Raw genomic sequence first — 27,335 nt, forward strand, 5'->3', positions numbered from 1 at the left:
TAGCATGTGCTAAATTGCCGCGCATGTAGCCGCTACCACCTCCTCTTAAGCAGGCGGTTGTTTTTCAGATAGCATACGCTACTCCGGTGTGTGCGCTAAAAACACTAGCGCACCTTTGTAAAAGGAGCCCTAAATGTTTTATTAATTATTATTTTCCAATGTTCACTATTGCTTCCTTTTTTTAAGGTTTGACACTTGTGCCAGAATATTTTTACTAAATTTAAGAAGTATCCAATTCTAGAAGTGAATAATTAGATATTTGCCCTCTTTCAAATGGTATAGAGCAGTGGTCTCAAACTCAAACCCTTAGTGGGGCCACATTTTGGATTTGTAGGTACTTGGAGGGCCACAGAAAAAATAGTTAATGTCTTATTAAAGAAATTACAACTTTGCATGAGGTAAAACTCTTTATAGTTTATAAATCTTTCCTTTAACAATTAAAGGAAAGATTAATAAACTATAATGTACAAGATGCAGGCGTTGTTTATTAGTAAATGCAGTAGCATATACAACCTTATAGCCAACCAAGGGACCCGACACGGTCCGTGTTTCGGATAACACGCCTTCCTCAGGCGTCCATGGTGGTTAAGGTACAAAGCAAACTGCATAAAAGATAACAAACACACGCCAATCACGATCAAATGGCATTGTTGATCCCATTTGATCGTGATTGGCGTGTGTTTGTTATCTTTTATGCAGTTTGCTTTATACCTTAACCACCATGGACCCCTGAGGAAGGCGTGTTATCCGAAACACGGACCGTGTCGGGTCCCTTGGTTGGCTATAAGGTTGTATATGTTACTGCATTTACTAATAAACAAGCCTGCATCTTGTACATTATCTGCAGTCTGTTCGTTGTTTTCTGGTTGCTGTTGTTTACTGCAGACTACGTTGGACTTTCTTTCTCCCTTTTGTGCATCGACTTTATTTTTCTGTGCATTTAACTATGTTTCCAGGGTCTTCTTGTCCTTTGACTGTTTTTCTCTCCGTCTTCACTTTCTGCCTTGCATCCATCTTTGGCGTTAACTTAATATTCAATTTTTCTGCTTTCTTTACAAAATCTATGTTTCCATGTCTTCCCTTCTCTTCTATCTCTCTCTTCTTCTGTCCCTATTTCCATGGTCTGCATCTCTTTCTTTCCTTTCTCTCCATCCCTCTTTCCTTCCTTTCCCCTGGTCTGGCATCTGTCTCCTTCCCTCCCCCAACTTTTTATTTCTTTCACCCTGCCCCCTTCTTTCTTTCTCTCTCTATCCATGCCCCCATTCTTTCTATATGTCTGTCTTTCTCTCTCTCTCCGTGCCCCCTTTCTTTCTTTTTTCTTTCTCCATGCCCGCCTTTTCTCTCTCCATGCCCCTTTCTGTCTGTGTCCCATTTCCCTTCTTTCTTTGTGTCTCTCTGTCCCCCCCTTTCTTTCTTTACTTCTCCCTGCCCTCCCCCAAGCCACCACCATTGGGGAACAGGCCGCCACCGCCACAATCAGGTAACAGGCCGCCACCGCCGCAATCGGGGAACAAGCTGCCGCCGCCACAATCGGGGAACAGGCCGCCGCCACCGCAATCGGGGAACAAGCTGCCACCGCCACAATCGGGGAACAGGCCAGTGCCGAGGTCTTAACTCTCCCTGCATATCTTCTCCAGCGCAGGCCAACCAATTCACGCCACCCGATGTCAATTCTAACGTCGGGGAGGAACTTCCGGGCCAGCCAGGCAGCAATTGGCTGGCCCAGAACTTCCTCCCCGACATTAGAATTGAACGTCTGGTGGCGAGAATTGGTCGGCTCCGAGCTGGGGAAGATATGTAGGGAGAGCTAAGACCTCGGGCGATGACCTGTTCCCCGATTGCGATGGCTTTGGGGAGGGCAGTGGGGAAGGGAAGCAGATTGGGGACCCCTGCTTTAGGCAAGGACAGATCGTGGGCCGCATGTTTGAGACCGCTGGTATAGAGGTTTAAAAAAGGGAAATGCGTTAATGAAATCATTAGATTCAATCTAGCCATTTATTTCTGCATGAATTTAAACAACTAAGAAAAAAAGATAAATATAGCTCATCCAGTCATACAAGAAACATCTCTACAGCACCTCTAATAATATTTTGATCACTATATTCCTTCCTGAGGTCTCATTGAGGATATGAAATAGATGTGATCCCCACTTCCAAACTTCTTCCACATAATTTATGGAGAGGTGTTACTGAGCCTTAAAGGAGACCTGTGTGATCGCACTACAGCAAAATAAAAAAGTAGCAGATAAAGATCAAAGTGAGAGTTAGGGCAAGACAGTTTAGGTAAAGATGCAGGTAATAATTAGCAATGTATTAAAAATATTTTATTTTTATTTGCTTATAATGTCATTTGAACGCTGTTTGGTGTTAATACAGCTTAATTTAATTCATTATAGTGTGTGTGTGGGGGGGGGGGAGGGACAACACCTACATCAACAGTAAAGTTAGCATAGGGTCATTAAATCCAGTGGCGTACCTAGTATATATGACAGCCAGTGCTGATCATTTTTTAATAACCCCCTTTATATAAAAAAAGTTATTTTTAGTAATAATCCATGAGTTACATACACAACAAGGGTGCACCTAGGAAAAGGCAGCATCTTAAACACTGCAGTGAGCACTAGAACACCAACACATACATTGTAAAACTAAACAAGCCAGATCCTGCACAGTCAATTGATCCTGTACAGTCATTGCTAACAGAAAGCCATGTCCTTTTCATACATACAGAACCTCGCCTAATATAGAATAATCACAAACTAAAAATAGAAATATGTAGACAAAAGTTAAACTGAAACGCCAATAAACCAGACTCTGCATACAATGCAACACCACAGAAACAGTGACACGTACCCTAATACTGTGCAAAATATAGACAGTAGATGTAAATTTGAAAAAACTGCTACATAACAATCACCACTTTACAAATTAACAAATATAAATAAAACAGGGAAGAGAGAATTAAGAAAATACCATTTTATTGGACTAATCCATTTTTCAATTAGTAGTAATTAGCTTTCAGAGGCCAAATCTTTCTTCAAGACAGTACAGTATACTGCTGTTATGGTATCCTGTCCTGACCTGAGGAAAGGGGTTTAGTCCCCCAAAAACTGCCTTATTTCCATTTTCTATTGATAAACTTTAATCAATACAGTTACAATACTACTTGATTCTACGTAAAACAACAACAAATTTTTTTTTCCACCTTTTGTCGTTTCTGCTTTAATCATCTTCTCTTCACTCTCTTCTTTCTATTCAGCGTTTGTCCTCGCTCCCTTCCATGCAACATCTGTCCTCTCTCTTAGCCCCTTCCACCCAGCCTCTACCCTCTCTCTCTCCCCCTTGCATCCACTGTTCACCCTCTCTGCCCTTTCCATCCAGTGTCCGCCCTCTCTCTGTTCCATATGGCATCTTCCCTCTTTCTATGTACCTTCAATAAACTGTATATCCTTTGCCCTTTCTCTCCTTTGTACTCTGTGACCTTTGTACTTTGTGCCTTTGTACTCCTGTGCCCTATCTCTCCATTTCAGCTTCACCCCTCTCCATTTTTTTTGTCTCCACCACTTCCCCTCTGCTCTGGCACCTCTAGCCCCTTCTCTCCCCCCATGCCCTGGCATCTCTCTCCTCTCCTTCCATCTCCCCCTTCCACTCCATTATCTGGCATCTCTTCTCCTTCCTTCCTTTCACCTGGTCTGGCATCTGTATCCTCCCCCTCCCCCATATGCCCTGACATCTCTCCCCCCTCCATGGTCTGGTAGCTCCTTTCCTTTCCCTCCCTCCTATGGTCTTGGCATCTCTTTCCTCTCCTCTCCCTTCCCTGGTCTTCCTTCTCCCCTCTCTCTCCCCAATTGTTTGCAGCAGCAGCACATCTCTTCCTCTCCCCCCCTCCCCAATTGGATGTTGCTGCAGCATTGTTTGTTCGTCTGTTTGTTTGCTTTATTATATGTTCACACATTTTTTATTTTTCTCAGTTTTCCCTATCTTTTTAACTCATTGTTAACCAGCTAGAAATTAATTTGATGGTTGGTATATCAAAATCAATAAAACTTGGAAACTTGGAAACTCTGCTTCCTTGCTCTGGCACCTTTCTTTCCTTTCCCTCTGGTCTGGCATTTGTCTCCTTAGTTTCCCTTCCCTCCCCTCCCCCATACCCTGGCATCTCACTCCTCTCCCCTACCCCCTCCATTATCTTGCATCTCCACTCCTTCCTTTCTCTCCCTCCTTTCTTCCTTTCCCCTGGTTTGGCATCTGTCTCCTTCTCCCCACCCATAGTCTGGTATCTCCTTTCTTTTCCCTCCCTCTTAAGGTCTTGGCATCTCTTTCCTCTCCTCTCCTTTCCCTGGTCTTCGTCCCCCCCCCCCCATTGGGTGCAGCAGCAGCATTTCTCTCCCCCCTAATTGGGTGCAGCAGTAACAGCATTTCTCTCCCCCCATCACTTCTCCCCCCCCCCCCTCCTCAGTCGGCAAATTCGCTACAGGCTAAGGCAGGAGATAGGTCAGCGACGGAGATAAGCTTACAACTTGGAGCTCTTCCTTGCTTCGGGCCTTCCTCGCTGCTGGGTCCTGCCTTCATAGAAACAGAAAGTAGGCAGGACCCGGCAGCGAGGAAGACCCGAAGCAAGCAAGAACACCAAATTTGTAAGCTTTCTTCCCTGCCCTATCTCCTGTAGCGAATCTATTTCTCGGACCTACTTCATTTCTCTTAGGTACCTTCTCCCTCCGTTAGCCAGCAGCAGTTACTGAAGCACGCAGCTGCGAGCTTCCGCCTATCCTCTTTCCGATTGGTTTCGCTTTGTGCAGGAGCGTCTTGTGCGATAAGCTGCAGAACAAAAGTAAACACAACGTCGGGGTTCTTCCTGTTCCCCGATTGTGATGGCTTTGGGGAGGGCACTGGGTCATAATGAGCCTGCAGCCCCTACCTCCAACTACGACTGTAAAAATCGACCAGCAGTAGGAAAATTGTTTAAAAAAGTAAAGCTGAAAACCCTTTCTCTGGCGCTTAAAAAAAAAAAGTCAGGCGGAGGCGAATTTGCAGCCAAGATGACAGCCGGGCGCTCACCTAATCTAGCCGGGTGGGGCGCCCGGCTGAAAGGCACTAGGGAGATCACTGGGACTATCCCATGTGTTAACCAGTTAGCACATGGTAATGTGAGCACACCAGCTGGATAATGCTTTCTCTTCTCATGGTACATCCTTCAGGGAAAAAAAATGAAATAGTGTGTGATTACCATGCAGAAATAGGGAGCTTAATGCAGGTAGTTTTAATGTGTCCTATGGTAAGCTTTTTTTGGTTCTATGAGCTCGTGATAGCGCTCTTTAGTAAATGGTCCCTTTATGCAGGACCCAGCTGAATATCAGCTGGGGACCTGCATAATAAGATATTGATCTGATTCCCCTGATCTCTCTGACTCTTTTTCTTACCTTCCTGATTCCCTGCTCCACTCCCACAACCCTCCCGTCTGATCCCTCCATCCCCTTATCATGCCCCCTCCTACACCACAACACCTCTGAATCTAAATCTCCCCAATAAGTCCCTCTCCTGAATCCAAGCACTGTCTATCTGTGCAAAGCCCCGCTGTTCCCACCCCTCCCCCTCCTCAAAGGCTCCTATCACCCCCTGTAATTTCCCAGAGGTGATCCATGGTGGTGCAATGGGATGGAACTGGAGTACTCCTCTTAACTCCTGCCCTGTACAGCTTAACATTCCAAAATGGCAGTGATGACCCCTAATGGTAGTCTCATGGTTCTACTGCTACTGCTAGGAGTAAGGCTTCCATATAAGTGGAGGAGCAGACTGAGAACCAGTGGAAACAGATTCTATTCCCACTACAGTTTCCTGTAACTCTGAACAAGTCACTTAACCTTCCGTTGCCCCAGGTATAAAATAAGTACTTGTATATAATATGTAAATTGCTTTGATTGTAACCATAGAAAGGTGGTATGTCAAAATTCCATCCCCTATATCAGTGGTTCCCAACCCTGTCCTGGGGGACTACCAGCCAGTCAGGTTTTCGGGATATCCCTAATGGATATGCATGAGAGAGATTTGCGTACTTGTCACTTCCAATATATACAAATCTCTCTCATGCATATTTATTAGGAATATCTTGAAAACCTGACTGACTGGTGGTCGCTCAGAATAGGGTTGGGAACCACTGCCCTATACTACCCTTTCAATTAATAAAAAAAAAAAAGAGAGAGAAAATTGGACAGGTATAATGGACAGAAAGATTTATGCTAGTGTGGTTTCTTTTGTGATAATTTGTGATTTTATGAATGTTTTATATTGTAAACTACTCTGTTTTGATATTTGTTGATATTTAAAAATATGTATAACCTGTAATTATGTGGTATAAAGATGTTTAATAAATAGACATATGAATACCTTTATCTAATAAAAGCAACCCTTAAAATTCCAGTATATTTTGGATTCAAAAGAGCGATTTTCCGTTCCACCCTCTGCTATCCTTTCTCCCCTTCCTGACCTGGTCTTCCTTGATTGGCTCTCCTCACTGCTCCTCCCCTCCCCTATCCTTGCCTGCCCTTCCCTGTCGCTCCCTAACCCTTCTTCTTACTCCCCCCCCCCCCCCTTGCAACGGCTTCGGCCGATTTGGCCACGCTCCCCCCTAGACAGGATGGGAGTTTGTTTTATTTCATCATTTAAGCTTTGATTACCTAAGCTGCGTTTATAGTAGTTGCCTTTACTCCATATGCCTAAATATGAGATTCAGGATGGTAACATTCCAACATAAATGTAAGAATAGTCTTGTATACATCCTGTCATTATGAGAACTTCAATACAAATCTCAGTGGTTCTGCTACCACTAGAGAATGACATGGGGACAAATTTGTCCCTATCCCCGCGAGTTTTGTCCCTGTCCTTGCCCCATCCTTGCAAGCTCTGTCCTCACCTGCCCAAACCTTTAACACTTATGATTTTAAAGTGTTCAAGGCTTGTGCAGATGAGGACAGAGTTTGCAGGGATGGGGCAGGGACTGAACTCACAGGAACAGGATGGGATGGAGATAGATCCCTTGAGGATGGGGACAAATTTGTTCCCATGTCATTCTCTAGATACCAGACAAAGGGCTGCTTCTACTAAACTGTGGTAAGCATTAGCGTGTTCTTATTATAGCTTAAAAGGGCTTACCACAGGTGCATTATGGTATCCCACGGTAAGTTCCAAATGTTCACAGGGAAACCATGCACTAAAATATATTATTAATTTTTCTGGGAGGGGGTATTTAAGCGGGAAGAGAGTGGGCATTATTGCACTAATCAGTTAGCATATCTACATCACTGTGTGCTAAGTCATTAGTGTGGGATTGGGGCATGAGCCTTTAGGCCAGGGGTGCACAACTCCGGCCCTTGAGGGCCAAATCCAGTTGGGTTTTCGGAATTTCCCCAGTGAATTTGCATGAGATTTTTTTGCCTGCACTGCTTCCATTGTATGCATATTGATCTCTTGCATATTCATTTGAGAAATCCTAAAAACCTGGCCTGGCGAGGGCCGAAGTTGGCCACCCCTGCTTCTGAAAGTGGTGCTTCCCGTAGCAGGTGCTCATAAAACGGGCACCACATGTCAATCGCCGACAGGTGCTTCTTCCAGAATCCCAGTTCCCAAGGACCCTGGGTGCTGGAAATGTGGGCCAGGGTTTTACAGGTCTATATTTCCGGCACCCAGGGTCCTTCCTGAATTGTAGCCAGTAGCGCATAGTGACACCGAAGTCCAGTGCTGCCACTAACCTTGCCCACTTCCGGGCTTCAGCATCACTATGCGTTGCTAGCCACCAAGGACCTAGGCACTGGCCCCCGAGGCTGCATAGCGGTGACTATCTTTTTAACGAGGTTTTACTTGGGTTTCAATGGCTTGACCAATTATTGCTCTGCTTAATCCCAATTAAACCAATTAAGTTAGGCAGCGGTAGAGCAGCTACAACTGCTTAACTTTCAGCGGCTTTTATAGAATCTAGCCCTTACTGCGTACAAAATAAGTGGTAGTAAGGGGTCCTAAGCGAATTTTTGGTAATGGCAATATTAGTGCATTTACACTATAATACTTCACATGATTTAGCAAATATCACTTAATATTAGTACATTACCATTAATTCAGACAATGGAAAATCGGCCATTTTCCTGCAGCAATAGAAATACCTTGCTACATGGGAAAGACTAAGGCCGCTTTCTATCACAGCTTTGTGAAAAGATCCCAAGACAATGAAAATACTCTTTAAAATATTGCTAGAATGCATTTGGGCCCTAAAGCTTTTCCTCATGTGTAACAGAATTGGAGTCAAAATCCATTATATACAATTAATTGACTATATCTTTTCAGATGTTTTGGTGAAGACATCTGCATTGCTATCCCAGATATAGATGCTTATGTAATGGTACTTCAGGCAAATGAGCCCAAGATTACAATAAGTGGAATGGATCACTTTGCTAGACCAGCTACAGAATTTGAAAGTGCAAGAGGAGTGACACTGTTACCAGATATCAGGATTGTCAGCACAATCGCCAAAATGGAACAGCAGGTGAATTCCAAAGAAAATACCACAGGTTTGTGCATTTGATGTCTTTTTTTTTTTTAAGTTGGAGATTTTTTTTATAAATCTTTATTGATTTTCAAGTAGTAACAGTGCAATACATATGAATCTGAACATACAACAAATCAAGAAAAGCACTTTGAATTTACAAATATTCAAAAGTAATCTTTTCCCCCATCCCCTTTACTTAATAATATAAATGCAATTATCCTTCCAATAAGCCACTCTTATTTAAAGTATTAAGTTGGAGATTTAACATAATGTGCCCATATTTTAATAACTTCTTTAAAAGAAATGTAACCAAATCAGTGGAAAAGTTTTGTCTATTCTTGATGGAGGGTAGATTTATACGCTTTTTTTTCTGCATGTTTTTGTATGTGAAAAAGGTGCTTATAAAATTACCTTAAAATCCCAAAGTAAGCATACATTCATTGAGTGATCCCAGGGGCAGAAGTTAACTGGAGCTAGGACTCAGTTGCTAGATCTTACAGTACATATGATAAAGCTGTGGTTTTCAACCCAGTCCTCTGGGCGGCACACCCAGCTAGTCAAGCTTCAAGTATCCTCAATGAATATACGTGAGCGAGATTTGCATGCATTGCCTTCTTGGTCTGCAAATTTTTCTCATGCATACTCATTGTGGATATTCTGATAATCCAACTGATTGGGTATACTCCAAAGACTGAGTTGAGAACCATAGTTTTATGGTGTCTTCACCCATATGCCTTCACAACTTAAGTGCCCTGTTATATAATTACCCTCCACATGACCAAAATATGACACAATAGAACTGTTTGGCAGTTTTCATATATGGTTTATAGTTTATTTGGTTTGATATAGTGCCTTTCTTTAGTAACAACAAAGCGTTCTTCAAAGTTAAAATAATCTTTTGGTTTAGAAAAGAATGCCATCAATCATAGGCCATGTTTGAGGCAATCACATACCGCCATACTGCCTAGGTCCGAGCCTGGTCACTAAATGCTACTGTAATTGAAAAAAAAGCTAGTTGTAAGCAGTGCCTTGAATCTGGGGAAATGGAGCTCATTGCAAAGGGAGAATTTGACAGAAGGGAGCCTGCAAAGATTGAATGGCTTGGGAGGAAGTCTGGATGATTTGGGCAGGGATTTTGTGAGGAAGAGTGGGAGGTTATGGTTGTGTTGGTAGGAGCTGAGGGGAGAGTGTGGATTTATGGGTACAGGAGGCAGTGTTTTTCTGGCTTTATTTGCCCTTACTTTAACTTAATGTTTTTAAAATAGGACTTTCCTACATGCAAAGCCATATTTAATGTGTCAGTAAAATCAGACTCACTCTTTTATTTGCAGGTCATGTGCTAATATCATTAGTGCAAGGCAACTGCAAATAATTAACATAGGAGCAGAGAGGGGGGCAGTCAGTGCTTGTGTGTTAAGTCTGCTTTATCCAGATAGCACATACTAATAATGCAGTAGCTCAGGGGTGGCAACCTCAGTCCTCAAGGGCCACAACCCAGTCAGGATTTCTCTGATTAAACTAAACTAAACTAAAACTTTGTTTTATACACCGGGTCATCAACCAATTTGGAGCTCGATTCGGTTAACATTAAGAATAAATAATTTTTTTTAAATTCTATTTTTTTAAAATTTAATTTTAATTTAATTTACTCACTGAATACTTGTTGGGATGTATATATCTTGTCTCTATCTGTCTTTCCTATCTGAATATGTTTAATGGATTTTATTTTTATTATTTGAATTATTATATCTTTACTATTTAAAAATTGTTTTCTCAGGTACTTTAGCTAGATTGTGAGTCTTCGGGACAGTTAGGGAACTTCCTAGTACCTAATTTTTATTTTTATGTTTATTTTTATTTTATTGTAACTCGTTGTGAGCTTATGGAGAGGACGGGCTATAAAAATGAATAACTAAAGAAAGAATAGAGTAATACAAAAGAACAGAACAAAAGAAATCTAATTTAGAAAAGTAGAATAATTAATTTCCAAAATGTTTGTTGAACAAGACTGGCTTCAGAGCCTTCCTGAATGATAAGAAGGGGCATAAGCTTCTTAGCGAGAGTGGCAAATTATTCCAAAGCTCGGTTAGTTTGTAGGAGAAAGAATGGCTAAGTTTTCTGATAGATTTGATTTTGCCCTTAAGGGAAGGAAAGAAAAGTTTTAATCTCTGAGAGCTCCTAGCCAGATGAGATCTGCACACATTCCAGTCCAAAGGGACAAGAGTGCTATAGATGCCAAATAAGATCTTGAATGCAATACAAATGAAATTCTCTAGGGCGAAGGGACACATGGTCAAACTTGTGCTTACCAAAAATGAGTATGGCAGCAGTATTCTGTATTAGCTGGAGTCTCTGAAGGCTAGCCTTGGATACGCCCACATACAGTGAATTGCAATAGTCCAAACGTGCCAGAATGATTGATCGGACCAAGACAAAAATGCTGTTGGTAGAAGAATAGTCTAACTTTCCTTAAAACACAAAGACTAAAGAAATACTTTTTTTGCACGAGTTAATTTGATCCTTAAATGGGAGTGACAAATCGATGAGAACGCCTAATACTAATGAGGAGAACTCAATTTTTAAAGATTCTCCCAAATCTAGGTTCACAGCGCAAGTAAATCTAATTTAGGGCCCAGCCAAAGAAGTTTTGTCTTAGCAGTGTTTAATTTCATCTGGACCATCAGTGAATGTAGTTTTGCAATACAGTGGTTAATATTGGATGATAAATTAACTAGGTCTGGATCAACCTTGAGTAATATAAATATGTCATCAGCATACGTCAATAGGGTTTCGCAAATATTCAGGTCATAGTATTTCATTGTACTCATACAGATGTTGAATAAGATTGTAGACAGTAGAGAACTCTGGGGCACACCACAAGGCAACCTCCAGGATTTTGAAGTAGATCCCTCCATATTAAATGAGTAGGAACAATGCGATAGAAAACCATTCCAGGACAGTCTGATCAAGACCAATTTCTGAGAGCAAGAAATGCAAGACATCGTGATTAACGACATCAAAAGTGGCGGATAAATCAAATTGAAGGATAATAGCGTGTTTCTCACATAATTGCAATTGTAGACTCTTTGAGAGCAGAGAGACCAGGAGTGTTTCCATACTAAAATTTGAGTGGAAACCGTGCTGGAAAGGTTGGAGGATAGAAAATGTCTCCAAGTAATTTGAGAGTTAGGAAGCAACAATTGATTCCAAAAGTTTGGTTAGAAAGGGTATATTGGCAATTGGTCTATTGTGAGAGGAGACAGCAGGATTGAGGCCTGAATTTTCTAAGGCATAATTCAGAAGCGCAGACATACTAATTAATGGCTTGAGATGGAATATTCATAAATAAATAGGAGGAGAAAGGTCAAGAATACATTTACATCTCATCAGTTTATGAGATCTATTTGCATGCAATGCTTCCACTGTATGCAAATAAATCGCATTATTCATTAGGGAAAGCCTGAAAATCTGACTAGGTGTTGGCCCTTGAGGATTGAAGTTGCTACTTTTGCACTAGGTGGATAATATCTCCTTGCCCATACCCCACCTATGATAAGCCCCCCCCAAAAAAAAAATCAATTTTTAAAAATAACACACGATTAGCGCACAGCAATGGAGCACTTAACACAAAATGCTTAAAGACATTTTTCAGTAAGCATTTTATTCATGTGTTAAGTGTACATTAAGACTTAGTAAAAGGAGATCCTGTATGGTTTTCAGATGAAAAAGAAAAAGTCCACAGTACTGACATCTAGCAGCAAAAACTCTTGTTAGAATATTGATAGAATCCTATTCTTTAATTTTTTATCAAAGAAAATTAAACAGTATGGAGTGGAAAATGGACCTGTCAGGGTAGGGAGTGGGATTTATATTAATAGAAAAAATAAAAAAAGTCCATGCTGCATTAATACACTAAATACTGCATCCCAGAAAGAGGAAGAGTCAAGGAAATAATGCTTGATATAGGTTTAAACTGAAGTCTGTACTGCTTGCATATCTGTTTTATGAAAATTGACAGGTTAGCACCCAACATTACAGTCACATGAACAGCATTGGCTCTGCACATTTTCTATATTCAGTACTGTGAGAGAGCAACAATGAAAGATGCAGAGCACTAGCCAGAGATGGAGATTTTATATAAAACATTTCTACCATGGAATAGGAGAAGCATGCATTGCACTGATTTAGATATGACCTAGGTTAATTTGGAATATAGGATGGATGGTTATGGGCACGAAGATGTGAAATTAGCGCCTTTGAAACTTGTAAGCAGTAGCACATAGGGATGTGCATGGAAAAAAAAAAGTTGGTGTTTATATAAAACAGATTTTTTGCAATTTTCTTTTGCTTCTTTTTATGTTTTTTGCACAAATTGCATATGCAAAAAGAACTTTTATTTTTAGACACTTTCAAGCGTTCATAGGAACCAAATATATGCTGACAAATGCAAATTTAGAAACAAGCACCAATCAAGCTTTCACCTAGAATATGTGGGTGGTGTATGTATGAAGGACAATTACAGAGACCACCCCCGGCAAAAGAAAAGATGTGATAGTAGTAAAAATTGCAACATAAACAATATCAGCAACTCATTTCTTAGCATTGCAACGGAAAGTGAAACAAAACAAAAATCTATACGAAAAAGGAGATTACCGCTGAAAAATAGCTGGAAAGTGATGACCACAAATGCTCGCAGTCTAAGCAACAAAGTTTATGATCTGCAAGCCCTGATATTAGAGGCAGATCTAGATATTGTTGCTATCACAGAGACATGGTTCAGTGACATGGATGGGATGCAAACATACCAGGATATAATCTTTTTAGGAAGGACAGAGATGGACAAAAAGGTGGAGGAGTAGTTCTCTATGTAAATATCAATATCCAAGCGACCGAAATGCAAGGGACCTGGGGAGAGGAAGAAGCGATATGGACCGCTCTGAAAAGAGAAGATGGAACTTCTATCTACTTGGGTGTAGTCTACAGACCTCCGACTCAATCGCAGCAAATTAATAAGGATTTGATTGTGGATATCCAAAAGTTTGGAAGGAAAGAGGAGGTGCTGCTGTTGGGAGATTTCAACCTTCCCGATGCAGACTGGAATGTTCCGTCTGCGGAATCGGAAAGAAGTAGGGAGATTGTGGATGCCTTTCAAGAGGCTCTGCTCAGACAAATGGAGACGGAACCCACAAGGGAAAAAGCGATATTGGATCTGGTCCTCACAAATGGAGAGAGTATCTCTGATGTTCGAGTGGGTGCTCACCTGGGAAGTAGCGATCATCAAACGGTTTGATATAACGGCTAAAGTGGAGAGCGGCCGCACGATACTTAAAGTCCTAGATTTCAAACGTACAGACTTTAATGCAATGGGAAAGTACCTGAAGAAAGAGCTGTTAGGATGGGAGGACATAAGAGAAGTGGAAAGACAGTGGTCTAAGCTGAAAGGAGCGATAAAAATGGCTACGGACCTTTATGTGAAGAAAATCAATAAAAACAAGAGAAAAAGGAAGCCGATATGGTTCTCCAACCTAGTGGCTGAGAAAATAAAGGCGAAAGAGTTGGCGTTCATGAAATATAAAAAAACCCAAGAAGAGGAGAGCAGAAAGGACTACAGGGTGAAACTGAAAGAAGCCAAGAGAGAGATACGTTTGGCGAAGGCACAGGCGGAAGAACAAATGGCTAAAAATGTAAAAAAGGGAGATAAAAATTTTTTCAGATATATTAGTGAAAGGAGGAAGATAAAAAATGGAATTGCTAGGCTAAAAGATGCTGGGAACAAATATGTGGAGAGTAATGAGGAGAAAGCAAATGTGCTAAACAAATACTTCTGTTCTGTGTTCACAGAAGAAAATCCTGAAGAAGGACCGAGATTGTCTGGCAAAGTTACACGAGAAAATGGAGTAGATTCTGCGCCGTTCACGGAGGAGGGTGTTTATGAGCAACTTGAAAAACTGAAGGTGGACAAAGCGATGGGACCAGACGGGATCCATCCCAGGATACTAAGGGAGCACAGAGAGGTTCTGGCGAGTCCTATTAAAGATTTGTTCAACAAATCTCTGGAGACGGGAGTGATTCCTGGGGATTGGAGGAGAGCGGATGTGGTCCCTATTCATAAAAGTGGTCACAGGGATGAAGCAGGAAACTACAGGCCAGTGAGCCTCACTTCAGTTGTTGGAAAAATAATGGAAGTGTTGCTGAAAGAAAGGATAGTGTACTTCCTTGAATCTAATGGGTTACAGGATCCGAGGCAACATGGCTTTACAAAAGGTAAATCGTGCCAAATGAACCTGATTGAATTTTTTGATTGGGTGACCAGAGAGCTGGATCGAGGACATATGCTAGATGTAATTTACTTAGAGGGGCATAATCAAAGGGGACATCTAAGTCCGTTTACGTCCATCTCGCAAGTCGTCCAAAGTTAAAAAGAGCCTAAGACACATTTTCGAAAGATACGTCCAACTTATTTTTACTTTTGAAAATCGTCTAATTATACGTCCTGCCGATCTGATCGTCCAAGCCACTAAATCGTCTATCTTTATACCACATTTCTGTCCAACCTTTCGTCCTAGTCCAAAACGCCTAGAACAAGCCCTGTTGTACGTGGGAGGGGTCTGCAAAGTGATGGACTGCACACCCAGACATGCCACCTAAATAGTGGGGTTCCTTACAGGGCACTGCTGTGAACATCACAAAAAGGGTGCCATGGCTTCTTCTCACTACAGCTCCCTTATAGGTGATGGTGAGCCCCCCAAACCACCTCCAGAATCTCCTAGACCCACTTATCTACCACCCCAATAGCCCTTATGGCTGCAGGAGCCACTTATATGCCAGTAAAAAAGGGTTTGGGGGTGTATAGGGCAGTGCACATGTTTCAGTATCAAAGCAGTGATTACAGGGGCTTATGGGCATGGGTCCTCCTCTCTATGGGTCCCTAACCCACCCTCAAGACGACTTAAGCTGCCTCTGGGCTTTCCTATGCCAGGTGGCCAGGTGATGATGGTCTGGAGGCTGAAATTTTAAGTTGTGAATAACATTTTTATGAGGGGGGGAGTTTGGTGATCACTGGGGTAGTGTGTGGGGGTCTGTGTTATGTGTTTTCAGTGCTTATCTGGTGAGTTTAGGTGGGTTTTTGTGACTTAGACCATGGTCTAAGTCATAACGTCCAAGTTCCGTCTAGGCTCTGTTGTTAAACTTTCAGTTATACATGCTGTACGACAAGTCTAAGCCGGCCCACGTCCCGCACAACTCCCACTCTTGACACGCCTCCCGAAACGCCCCATTTAGCTTTGGACGTTGAGCGGCACTTTGAAGGCCTAGGTCGTTTAGAAATACGCCCAACACCCAGTTTTATTATCGGCGCTTGGACGTTTTTGAGAAATGTTCGTCCAAGTGCCGACTTAGGCCGGTTTTTGGACGTATTTCTCTTTCGATTATGAGCCCCTTAGATTTCAGCAAAGCCTCATAGGATGCTGTTGAACAAACTTTAAGGGCTGAAGTTAGGACCCAAAGTGGTGAACTGGGTTAGAAACTGGCTGTCGGACAGACGTCAGAGGGTGGTGGTTAATGGAAGTCGCTCGAAGGAAGGAAAGGTAAGTAGTGGAGTCCCTCAGGGTTCAATGCTGGGGCCGATCCTGTTCAATATGTTTGTGAGTGACATTGCTGAAGAGTTAGAAGGAAAAGTGTGCCTTTTTGCAGATGATACCAAGATTTGTAACTGAGTAGACACCGAAGAGGGAGTGGAAAATATGAAAAAGGATCTGCAAAAGTTAAAGGAATGGTCTAATACCTTGCAACTAAAATTCAATGCAAGGAAATGCAGAGTAATGCATTTGGGGATTAATAATCAGAAGGAACTGTATATGCTGGGAGGTGAGAAGCTGATATGCACGGACGGGGAGAGGGACCTTGGGGTGATAGTGTCTGAAGATCTAAAGGCGAAAAAACAGTGTGACAAGGCAGTGGCTGCTGCCATCAGGATGCTGGATTGTATAAAGAGAGTCATAGCCAGTAGAAGGAAGAAGGTGTTGATGCCCCTGTACAGGTCATTGGTAAGGCCACACTTGGAGTATTGTGTTCAGTTTTGGAGATAGTATCTGGCGAAAGATGTATGAAGACTTGAAGTGGTCCAGAGGAGGGCGACGAAAATGATAGGAGGCTTGTGCCAGAAGACTTATGAGGAGAGACTGAAAGCCCTGAATATATATACCCTAGAGCAGTGGTTCCCAACCCTATCCTGGAGGACTATCAGGCCAATCGGGTTTTCAGGCTAGCCTTAATGAATATGCATGGAGCAGATTTGCATGCCTGTCACTTCCATTATATGCAAATCTCTCTCATTCATATTCATTAGGGCTAGCCTGAAAACCCGATTGGCCTGGTGGTTCTCCAGGACAGGGTTGGGAACCACTGCCCTAGAAGAAAGGAGGGACAGGGGAAATATGATTCAGACGTTCAAATACTTGAAGAGTATTAAAATAGAACAAAATCTTTTCCAGAGAAAGGAAAATGGTAAAACCAAAGGACATAATTTGAGGTTGAGGGGTAGTAAATTCAAGAGCAATGTTAGGAAATTCTACTTTACAGAGAGGGTGGTGGATGCCTGGAATGTGCTCCCGAGAGAGGTGGTGGAGAGGAAAATGGTGACCGAGTTCAAAGAAGCGTGGGATGAACACAGAGGATCTAGAATCAGAAAATAATATTAAATATTGAACTAAGGCCAGTACTGGGCAGACTTGCACAGTCTGTGTCTGTTTATGGCCATTTGGGGAGGATGGGCTGAAGAGGGCTTCAGTGGCTGGGAGGGTTTAGATGGGATGGAGTAGGTTTTAACGGAGATTTCGGCAGTTGGAACCCAAGCACAGTACTGGGTAGAACTTTGGATTCTTGCCCAAAAATAGCTAAGAAGAAAAAATGTAAAAAAAATTTAAATTGAATCAGGTTGGGCAGATTGGATGGACAATTCGGGTCTTTATCTGCCGTCATCTACTAAGTTACTATGTAGACTGGCTACATAGTAACTCAGTCATCGAGGCTGTTGATGCAGTCTCTAAATGCAGTCCTTTTTTGTCTTCAGTGTATGTGAAAAAAAAATGTCAGTGGGTTCTTTGTTTTGTTGTTGTGGTACCTTTTTTTTTTTTTTCATTGTAAGGCCCATTCCCATTTTTATTAAGAAATGTCAGACAATTTTTGGGATATTATAGGATATTGTAAAGTAAAATCAGGTATTGAATCTGCACCTGTATTAATATGCATAAAATAAGAAACCCATCATCTTATTACCAGTTTTGCTACTTATTTACTTACATACAACATTTTGTATCTTTATAGTTCATAAACCTGTAGTAGTAGAAGAAATGCTTCATAATTTGGATTTCTGTGATATTTTGGTGACTGGAGATGAACTGGACCCTACATGGGAATGCTTAGAGCTGGATCGCAATGAACTTCTTGGAAAGCATCTAGATGCAACAAATTCTACAACAGGATATTCCATTTATGGTATGTTTGCTTCTGATCACACACTTAAGGTTTTGTTTTTGTTTTGTTTTTTTTAGGAAATAGCAATCAAAGTTTGCATTCCAGATGTTATGTAACATTAACATAGAGTTGAGTTAAAATGAAAGCCAATTATTTCTATTGATGATGTATAAGAGGACTCAATAAATTAGGCAAGGGAGAGGAGGAAATAATGGATGCTGTGGATGGGCAGACTGGATGGGCCAATTGGCCTCTATCTGCCTTCATGTTTCTATGATGATATTCAGGGTGACGCAAAAAAAAAAAAAAGTAACCCCCTAGAGTTTTTTTTTATTTTTTATTTTTTTGCTGTTTTCTCAGCAATTGCTTGGAATTTCAACATGAAGTTTTACAGCTATATTTATTACAATCTATGTTTATGTGCAGAGTGGAATGAGATTGTCTTTATACACAATGAAGCTATAGACTTTGTAGCATGATTATCCTGCGATTTCACACACTGAAAATGTTTGCATTGTAAAATTAAAACCAAAAAAGTGGAATTACATAAAATACTATAAGTTCTAGTTGGATGTTTTTATGTTCTTTTATATGGAAATTGGGCAGGGGGAGGGGAGTATTTATTATTGGAAAATGTTTTCATGAAATATAAAAGGATGGGAGGGAAGGGGATAAATTTAATTTGATAAGATTAATTGTAGAATTTCAAGTGATATATCTATGTTAAAATGTTAATACCAATGTTGATGTACTTGATGTAAGTTATAAAATGAATAAAGAATTATATAAAAAAAATTTCAATTAAACAATTTTCTTGGATCATCCTTACTCTATTTTATATATTTCCACTTTTTTGGTTTTGGATTTCACTTTGTGGTGGACATCACCCCTTTTTTTGTACTCCTGTATTGTAAAATTACCATTATTTGAAAAATAAGTTGGGTACCAGCTAACTATTTTTGACATCACAGTGATGTAGACCTTTGTGCAAGGAGCCAGTGCCCTTGACCATCATGTTGGAGGAGCAATGTTGGGGAGCTATCACAAGTTCCACCCAAAGCCACAAACAATTGCCAAACTCAAACCATTGCAGATGATCCGTGACACACTGTCTGCCACAGGGACTGATCAAGAAGGCTGTTAAAATTTTTTCAAAGTTCTTAAAGACCTGTGCTAAATCTGGGTGTGGACACTTTGGCCTGGATTCTGTACAGGGCGCCCGGTCTCAGAAGCCGCCTAAGCTTTTGAGAATCGCACACAGGCAGCCTATACCGAATCGTCCTAAGCCACCTAACCACCACGACTCTTTAACTGGCACCCATGTTACAGGCGCTGCTTAGAAAATCGCGTTGCCGCTGAGTTGATTGCAGCAAGGGAATCTCAGTGTAACAGGATTCTAGTGTGTACTGTCAAACTGTTTATCCCATGTATTTTGTGCAAATTGGGTAGTACATTACAATATCAATATTTACTAATCCATGCTGTAATGTGCTCTCATTAATCTCTTGATCCAGGTGTAGATTCAATGAGAAACTACGAGCAAGTCCTTCGCCAGGTTCGATACCGCAATTGGCATACTACTTCTAGCTCTGAAAGAAAGTTTAGGATCAAGTGTTCAGAACTAAATGGGCAGTACACTAGCAATGAGTTTAATTTGGAGGTCAGTACTGTACAGATATATTTATCTTTCAAATTATGGCAAATTAAAAGAGGAATGGTGGTGGGATGGAATTTTCCTCTCAAAGCTCTGTTGCCTGCTCTTCCTCAAAATAACAAAATGCTGCAGTTGAATTATAAGCAAAGACACCAGTGGGATTTCTGTCTACCCTAAGAGCTAACCCTTTCATTTTATCCTAGAAATGTATATTATACTACTGCTAGTAAGTGGAAAATGGTACCTCAACTCTTCTTTCTCTTCTATTCCTATTGTACTTGGCGTCTTCTTGATCAGGGTGATTTTGGAGGAAAATTTTCAAGCTTTCTACATTAATGTAGAGTGCATGCATATATTTTGGGGTATATTCTATAAACGGCTTCCAGATTGTAGGCGGCAGTAGGCCAATCAGGATGCATGTTTTCTAAAAAAAAAAAAAAAAAACCCTCAACACAAGGCAGGCCATCTACACTATAGTCGTCTGTCATGGGTGTAGGGAGGCACCTAGGGATGCTTAAGCTCACCCAAGGCTAGGCATGGTTTCGCCTGGAAGAGGCCAAAGACTCTGATTGGCCAGATACCTGAAACCCTCTTGGGAGAAGCTATAGGTATCTATCCAATCAGAATCTTAGGCCTCTCCAAGTGCATCCCAGAATGCAATGGGAAGGAAGCCTAAGACTCCGGTTGGCCCAGGTGTTTAACACCTATGACAGGGGCCTTAAGCATCTGAGCCAATCAGGACCTTAGGCTCCTCCCCGGTGCATCCCAGAATGCACTGGGAAAGGGATGGCCCACCATTTTTCATTGGCAGGCCTGCAGACCAGAGGGTTTATGCCTTCCTCCGGCCGGACCTTCTGTTTACAAGGTACGGGGGAGTTGGGGGGTGATCTCCCCTTTAGGGGGATCACTGGGTGGTTGAGTGGGGGGGGTTGGGAGTCAGTCAGTTACAGGATGGAGGGTGTTTTGGGGGTGTTCTGGCAGGAGGGAGTAGGCATCCTTCCTACCTTTTGTGATTGGGTAGGGAGGTATTTCGGGAGGGGTTTCTGGCAGGAGGAATTGAGCATTCCTCCTGCCGGGGGATTCTTCTGTGGGAGAGGATGCTTTCTTGTTCTCTTACTTTTTTTTTACTTCTCTAACAAAAAAAGTTTGTTGCCCCTAAAAACCTCTTTTCAGTTTTGCCCATAGCTTTTCTACTTCCCCAAGCTGTGTGACATATGGATCAGGGGATTGGAAATGTGATAGCTAGTAGGAGGATTACATTCTGAACAGATATATAAGTGTGAGTTTTACTAAACATGGGTCTTTTTGGGTTGCTTTCTGGGAATTTTGGATCATGATTTAATGACTTGATGCTCCCAGGAAGAAAAGCTGTGTTTGTTTATTTATTTTGCTTAATAATGAGTTGTTCTGTATATATTTGCGTATGACACAGCTCATTATTTTTAACATACAAACCTTGCATCTATTATGGTGAAGCAATATACATCAGGTACAATTAATATCTGTCTTCAGCCAAGCCTACTACATGCCCCTTAGACCCTCTTCCCACCCCTCTACTTGACCTCATCTCACATACTGTTATCCCTCCCATCTGCCATATTATCAATCTATCCATTTCCACTGCAACTTTCCTTGCTGCCTTCAAACATGCGGTGGTTAAGCCACTTCTCAAAAAACCGTCGTTGGACTCCACTTGCCCTTCCAACTATCGCCCTGTCTCCCTTCTTCATTTCTATCCAAGCTACTTGAGTGTGCTATTCTCTGTCGCTGCTTGGACTTCCTTTCAACTTGACAGATTCTCGATCCTCTACAATCTGGCTTTCACCTCCAACACTCCACAGAGACTGCCCTCACTAAAGTCTGCAGTGACTTGTTCATGGTCAGATCTAAGACCCTCATCTTTCTTGACCTGTCTGCTGCCTTTGATACTGTTAATCACAGCGTACTCCTTGATAAGCTCTCCTTGCTTGGATTTTGTAAATCTGTCCCCATCTGTTTTGCCTCCTACCTCTCCCAATTCATGTTTAATTTATGTGATGGTGGGTCCTCTTCTACTGCTATCCACTAACGGTTGGCATACCCCAAGGTTCTGTCTTAAGACCTCTTCTCTTCTCTCTCTACACCTCTTTCCTCGGTGCCCTGATCTTCTACCATGGCTTCCAGTATCACCTATGTGCTGATGGCTCCCATATCTACCTTTCTACACCCGAAATTTCACCTAAAGTCCATGAAAAAGGACTTGTCTGTTTAGATTATAAGCTCTTTCAAGCAGGGACTGTCTTCTTCTTTGTGACTCTGTGCAGCACTGCATATGTCTGGTAGCGCTATAGAAATAATTAATAGTAGGAGTAATATGCATTATATGGCTTTTAACATGCATTGATTGCTCTTTAACACCCATTATTATTGTAACACAGCTTGATAAATAGAACTCAAAGTGCTGAAAAAAATTGTATAGTAAGTGGAAAATAAATTATTCCCGAGGAATTTTTGAAGGATTTGTAAAAGTGATCTGGCACTATCCCACTTACCACCTATGAGATTAGAATGTTGAAGAAAAGCCAGTTTATTTATAATACTCTTTTTATTGTTTCTCAGCTCTGGTTAAGGGACTGGAGGAGTTGCCATACAATGAGAGGCTAGAGAAACTGGGCCTCTTCTCCCTTGAAAAGAGGAGACTGAGAGGGGACATAATAGAAACATTTAAGATATTGAAGGGAATTGACTTAGTAGAGAAAGAGAGATTGATCACCCTCTCCAAGGTAAAGAGAACGAGAGGGCATATGCAAAAGTTAAAGGGGATAGATTCCGTACAAATGTATGGAAGTTCTTCTTCACCCAGAGAGTGGTAGAAATCTGGAACGCTCTTCCAGAGGCTGTTATAGGGGAAACACCCTCCAGGGATTCAAGAAAAGGTTAGATAAGTTCCTGCTGGACCAGAACATACGGAGGTAAGGCAAGACTCAAATAGGGCACTGGTCTTTGACCTAAGGGCCACCACGTGAGCGGACTGCTGGGCAATTCTTATGTTCTTATGAAGATCATCTCATGTGTCACTTGTAACATGCTATGTCTATAAAATTAATGTATGATAATCAGACATCTTTTCTTTACCTTTTCTAGGTGAATATTCTACATAGCTCTAATTTCATGGAACATATAAATCATATGGCTGTTCAGCAACAATATCTGCATTCTGTACATGAACCAGTTTCTAAACTCTCAGGTTGGATATTAATATTTCTCATAAGATGACATTAAGTGCAAAATACATTTAAGTGAATACTGTTTACAAATATGTCAGAATAAGTCTTATAGCAATACACATACAATAACAGTGTAACCATCAAGCAGTAGCATATTGGATAAGATGATATACAATGTTATACCTATTCTTAATGGACATGATGCTGTTATTAAATGCTGATTAATAGCATATCCATTAACAAATACTCAGAATGTTGTCATTCCCCTCCCCCCATACATATCCTGGGATATTAGGTTCCCAAATATTTTTATATATATCTTCTTTATTTATATTTTTGAAAATTTATACATTCATTTACAACTTGTTCAAGAAAAACAGAGAGCAATAATAAACATATATCCCCAATTAAGAGAACAAACAAAAGAAGAAAAATCCTTACTCTTCCTTAGACCACCAATTGAAGGCAAAAATTAAGGGGTGAGAAGCAAAGAAATAAAAGGAGATCAGTAAAAAGGAAAAACAATTAAAGAAAAGGCATTAAACTGAAAATAAACCACATATCATTCATTAATCATACATTTTTGAGCTGGATCAACACCACTGGATATCTTCTTAATATCTATGAAGGCCCTCAAATGTCCTGCATGAAAGAAACATATTTTACTCTCAGTTATTTTATTATACATTTACAAGGGTATGCCCGATTTTCTCTCTCAGTGCCAAGAATTTCTTTCTTCTATCCTGTGTTGCTTTGGTAACGTTCGGGTAAATCCAGATTTTTTGACCACAAAATGGAAGATGAGAATTACGGAAAAACAATCTCATCACTGAATTTAAATCTTGTTTGAAAATAAAGGATAATAAGAGTGTTGCTCGAGTGGATACTTCTGACAATGAGTCCTCCAAAGTAGCTGATATATCCTGGGAAATGCCTTCTCTCTCCTGGGCCTGGACCTCTTCAGCCTGGGGTTTAGATGAATCTGGTAAAAAATGTATCTTGTTTAAAGGTGGAATTAATGAAGGGGAAATTTCAATACTTCTGTAAGGTATTTTTTGAAGTTTCAAGTTTATTTAAGAATTTTATAAACCGCCCAATTGGTCTTCTAGGCGGTGAACATTACGTTAAAAACATGTATGGGGTAACTATACATCCGTTAAAACTATACATCTGTTAAAACAATCATTGTTAAAAACATTTAAAAACAAACAGGAACCAAAAAAAGGGAAAGAAGGGTAGAACTACAATTTATCAAGTAAAAGAGAGAACATATAGGGAAAGAACAATAAGGGAGGGAATAAAACTATGTAGCATTTAGGTCTCAAAAGCATCAAGAAAAAGAAGTGTTTTAAAATTTGTCTTAAAATGGTGAAGAGTTGATTCTTCACGTAAGTGGACCGGAATATTTTTCCAAAGAGATGGAGCGCTGACAGACAAAATGGTGGATCTAAGGGAGATACGCCCACTGCTTTAGGGAAGTTCAAAACCCAAAGATTGAGTCTTCTTTGAAAATTTTCAATGTTTTCCATTTTCTGGTATAAAGTCATATTATCTTTAATTAGTTGTGACATTGCCCTTAAGTTTCACAATTTCCTTTTTTGTTTTAAATTTTCCAGTTACTGAGTGAAAAGATCAGCTTTAGTCACTATTAAAGATATTTCCTGGGCAGATTTTATTAATGTTCCATCTAACTTCTGAATGGCCCTCTAGAGTTACTACCTCAGAGCTAGGAGAATCCAATGAAGATCCTTTGGCTCCTTGTTCGGCATTCCACACATCAGGTTTCGCTCCACTGCCTAGAGTTTTCTCTCCTGCAGTTAACAGCGTCAAGGAAGCACCAACTCCACCACGAATAAACACTGGACACAGTGGAGGTATGCTTCACAGAGGAGAGAATGAAATATCTGGCCCCAACAGCAATGCCGCTCTTTCGGCGTCCTTCATCACAAGGCACTTCCGGGGTCTTGAGGTGGAAGTCTGAGGGAAAATCTGTCCAAGGTCTGCTGCACTGGAGAAGAAGCATGAGCATCATAAAGAAGAGAAAGATTACTGCATCACAACTCTTCAGTATGCAGAACACAGTCCGAAATTTAGTCCACCATTTTCAGGTTCCCAAATCTAATAGATGTACCATATGAAATGATTCCTAGTAAACTTAAGCATCAAATAACCACTTCTAAAAACCCACGATCCTACCAAAATCCAGAATGTTGTTTATCTATCACATATAAAAAGGGTTGCACTTGGGAAGAGGGAGAGGGAGATGAAAAAAGAATAGTGGCAGTGAAGAGGGAGTGCAGAGTGTTTTTATGTTTCTATGAGTGGGCCTCCCAATACTCTCACTTAAGAGTAACTGAAGTATATTGACCCCGGAAGATAATACCTGCCTCACCTCTGCAATATCAGCTTCAGGGAGATGTTATGTCGGTGCAAAGGAGACAAGCTATTGAATTAACAGAAGATGAAGCAGAACAATTTATTCAAAACTTAGCCATAAAGGTAGACTAGACCAAGCTGACTTCTGAGCAGTCTTAGGAAATTGTTATTAAAGTACCAGGGTGCATTCCAAATACAAACCAAATACAACATGTCATTAACACAGCAGATAATCCTCCAGTCAAACAAGCATACAGAAGGGTATCACCTCATGTATATGAGGAGTTTAAATGTCATGTGCAAGACTTAGTAACTCAAGGCATTCCAGAACCAATTATGAATCCATGGGCTTCACCAACAGTAATCATAAAGAAAAAAGATGGCTCTATCCAATTTTGTGTAGATTATCAAAAATCGAATAGTATCTCCATAAAGGATGCCTACCCACTTCTGTGAATAGACGAGTCATTAGACGTGCTGAGTCAAACAATTGTATTTTTCTCTCTGGCTCTCACGTCAAGATATTTCCAGGTGGCTATGCACGAAAAGGATAAACAGAAGACAGCAGTAACAACATCCTTGGGCTTATTCCAGTGGATGCGAATGCCATTTGGTTTAACTAATGCTCCAGCTATGTTGCAGAGTTTAATGGAGGGAGTACTAAATGATTATGAGGCTCATAATCAAAATTTTGAAACATCTTAAACCCACCTAAGTTGGCACTTGGACGTCCTAATAGCCATTATGTTCAAGTGCCGATAATCAAAACCAACTTTCTGGACATTCAGCACACTTCTAAGCTGCTGAACGTCCAGACCTCAAAGGAGCATTTTGGGAGGTATGTTATGCAGTGTTCCCGCTAAGCTGCGCTGGCCTGCGCTCGCGCACAAAATATTACATCGCAGCGCAAAGTTTCTCTTCACAGCGCACACACGCGTCGGTAAGGTAAGGGGACGCATTGGGGGGATTGCACTTCCCCACAATTGCCATGCTTCGGTTCCTCTTCTTCCTTCCTTCCTCTCCCCCCCCCCCCCCGCGGGACCCTGCGGCACCATCTACTCTTACTCCCTCTAATGTCGGCCCTGCAGCTCCAGACTTCCTCGCACCTTCTCCCCTCCCCCTTTGGATCGCTATTATTTTAAATGTTATAGCCGCGGAGCTGTATCCATCAGTGGAGATGTCTAACCTCGGCCTGCCCCGGAACTCTTACTGCAACAGTGACTTCCTGTTCCTGCCTAGACGGGCGTCTGCTGCAGTAAGAGTTCCGGGGCAGGCCGAGGTTAGACATCTCCACTGATGGATACAGCTCCGCGGCTATAACATTTAAAATAATAGCGATCCAAAGGGGGAGGGGAGAAGGTGCGAGGAAGTCTGGAGCTGCAGGGCCGACATTAGAGGGAGTAAGAGTTGATGGTGCCGCAGGGTCCCGCGGGGGGGGGGGGGGGAGGAAGGAAGGAAGAAGAGGAACCGAAGCATGGCAATTGTGGGGAAGTGCAGAGCTGCAGGGAAGAGTGTTGCGGTACCCAGCTGGAGGGAGAAGGAAGATGAGGGAGGGAATTAAAGGAGATGCCAGGGCTTGGAGCGTAGGAGGAAGGTATGCCAGTCTAAGGGAAAAGGAAGGGGGAGATGTGAGAGCATGGAGGGGGAGCGAAAGATGGAAGAAAAGGAAAGGAGAGAGATGCCAGAGAATCAGGGAAGGGGAGATACCAGACTATGAGGAGAGGTGTGGGAGAGGGAAGGCGAGGAGAGAGATGCCAGACCAATGGGGTGAAAGGAGAGATGGAAGGGGGAGGCATACAGTTTCTGGAAGGGGCATAGAAGAAGAGAAGATGCCATATAGGGGAAGAGAGACGGCAGACAGTGGATGGAAGGAAGAGAGTTACAAGAAGATGAGGAAAGGAGAAACCACAGAAGACAAAGGTAGAAAAAAATTTCTATTTATTTATTGCTTTAGGAGACATGTGTCACTGTTTCTGTGAAGCATTGTATGCAGAGTCCAGCTTCTTGCTGGTTCAATTTAACCTTTGTCTATGTATTTTTATTTTATCCCCCCTTTTACAAAACTGTGAAGCGTTTTTAGCACCAGCCTT

The 27,335-nt window shown here is 41.5% G+C and overlaps 1 protein-coding gene across 3 annotated transcripts in view; it reads left to right on the plus strand.

Moving 5' to 3' along the window:
- CLSTN2 (calsyntenin 2) overlaps positions 1–27,335 on the plus strand; it is a 1,243,607-nt gene that overhangs the window by 992,956 nt on the left and 223,316 nt on the right. For all 3 annotated transcript variants that reach the window (XM_033958408.1, XM_033958407.1, XM_033958409.1), the window contains 4 exons: positions 8,334–8,557; positions 17,860–18,030; positions 19,524–19,669; positions 22,787–22,889. In XM_033958408.1, coding sequence (XP_033814299.1) covers positions 8,334–8,557; positions 17,860–18,030; positions 19,524–19,669; positions 22,787–22,889 — 644 coding nt within the window. The remainder of the gene's footprint in view (positions 1–8,333; positions 8,558–17,859; positions 18,031–19,523; positions 19,670–22,786; positions 22,890–27,335) is intronic.

This window comes from Geotrypetes seraphini, chromosome 9 (genome assembly GCF_902459505.1).
Source record: "Geotrypetes seraphini chromosome 9, aGeoSer1.1, whole genome shotgun sequence".
NCBI lineage: Eukaryota > Metazoa > Chordata > Amphibia > Gymnophiona > Dermophiidae > Geotrypetes > Geotrypetes seraphini.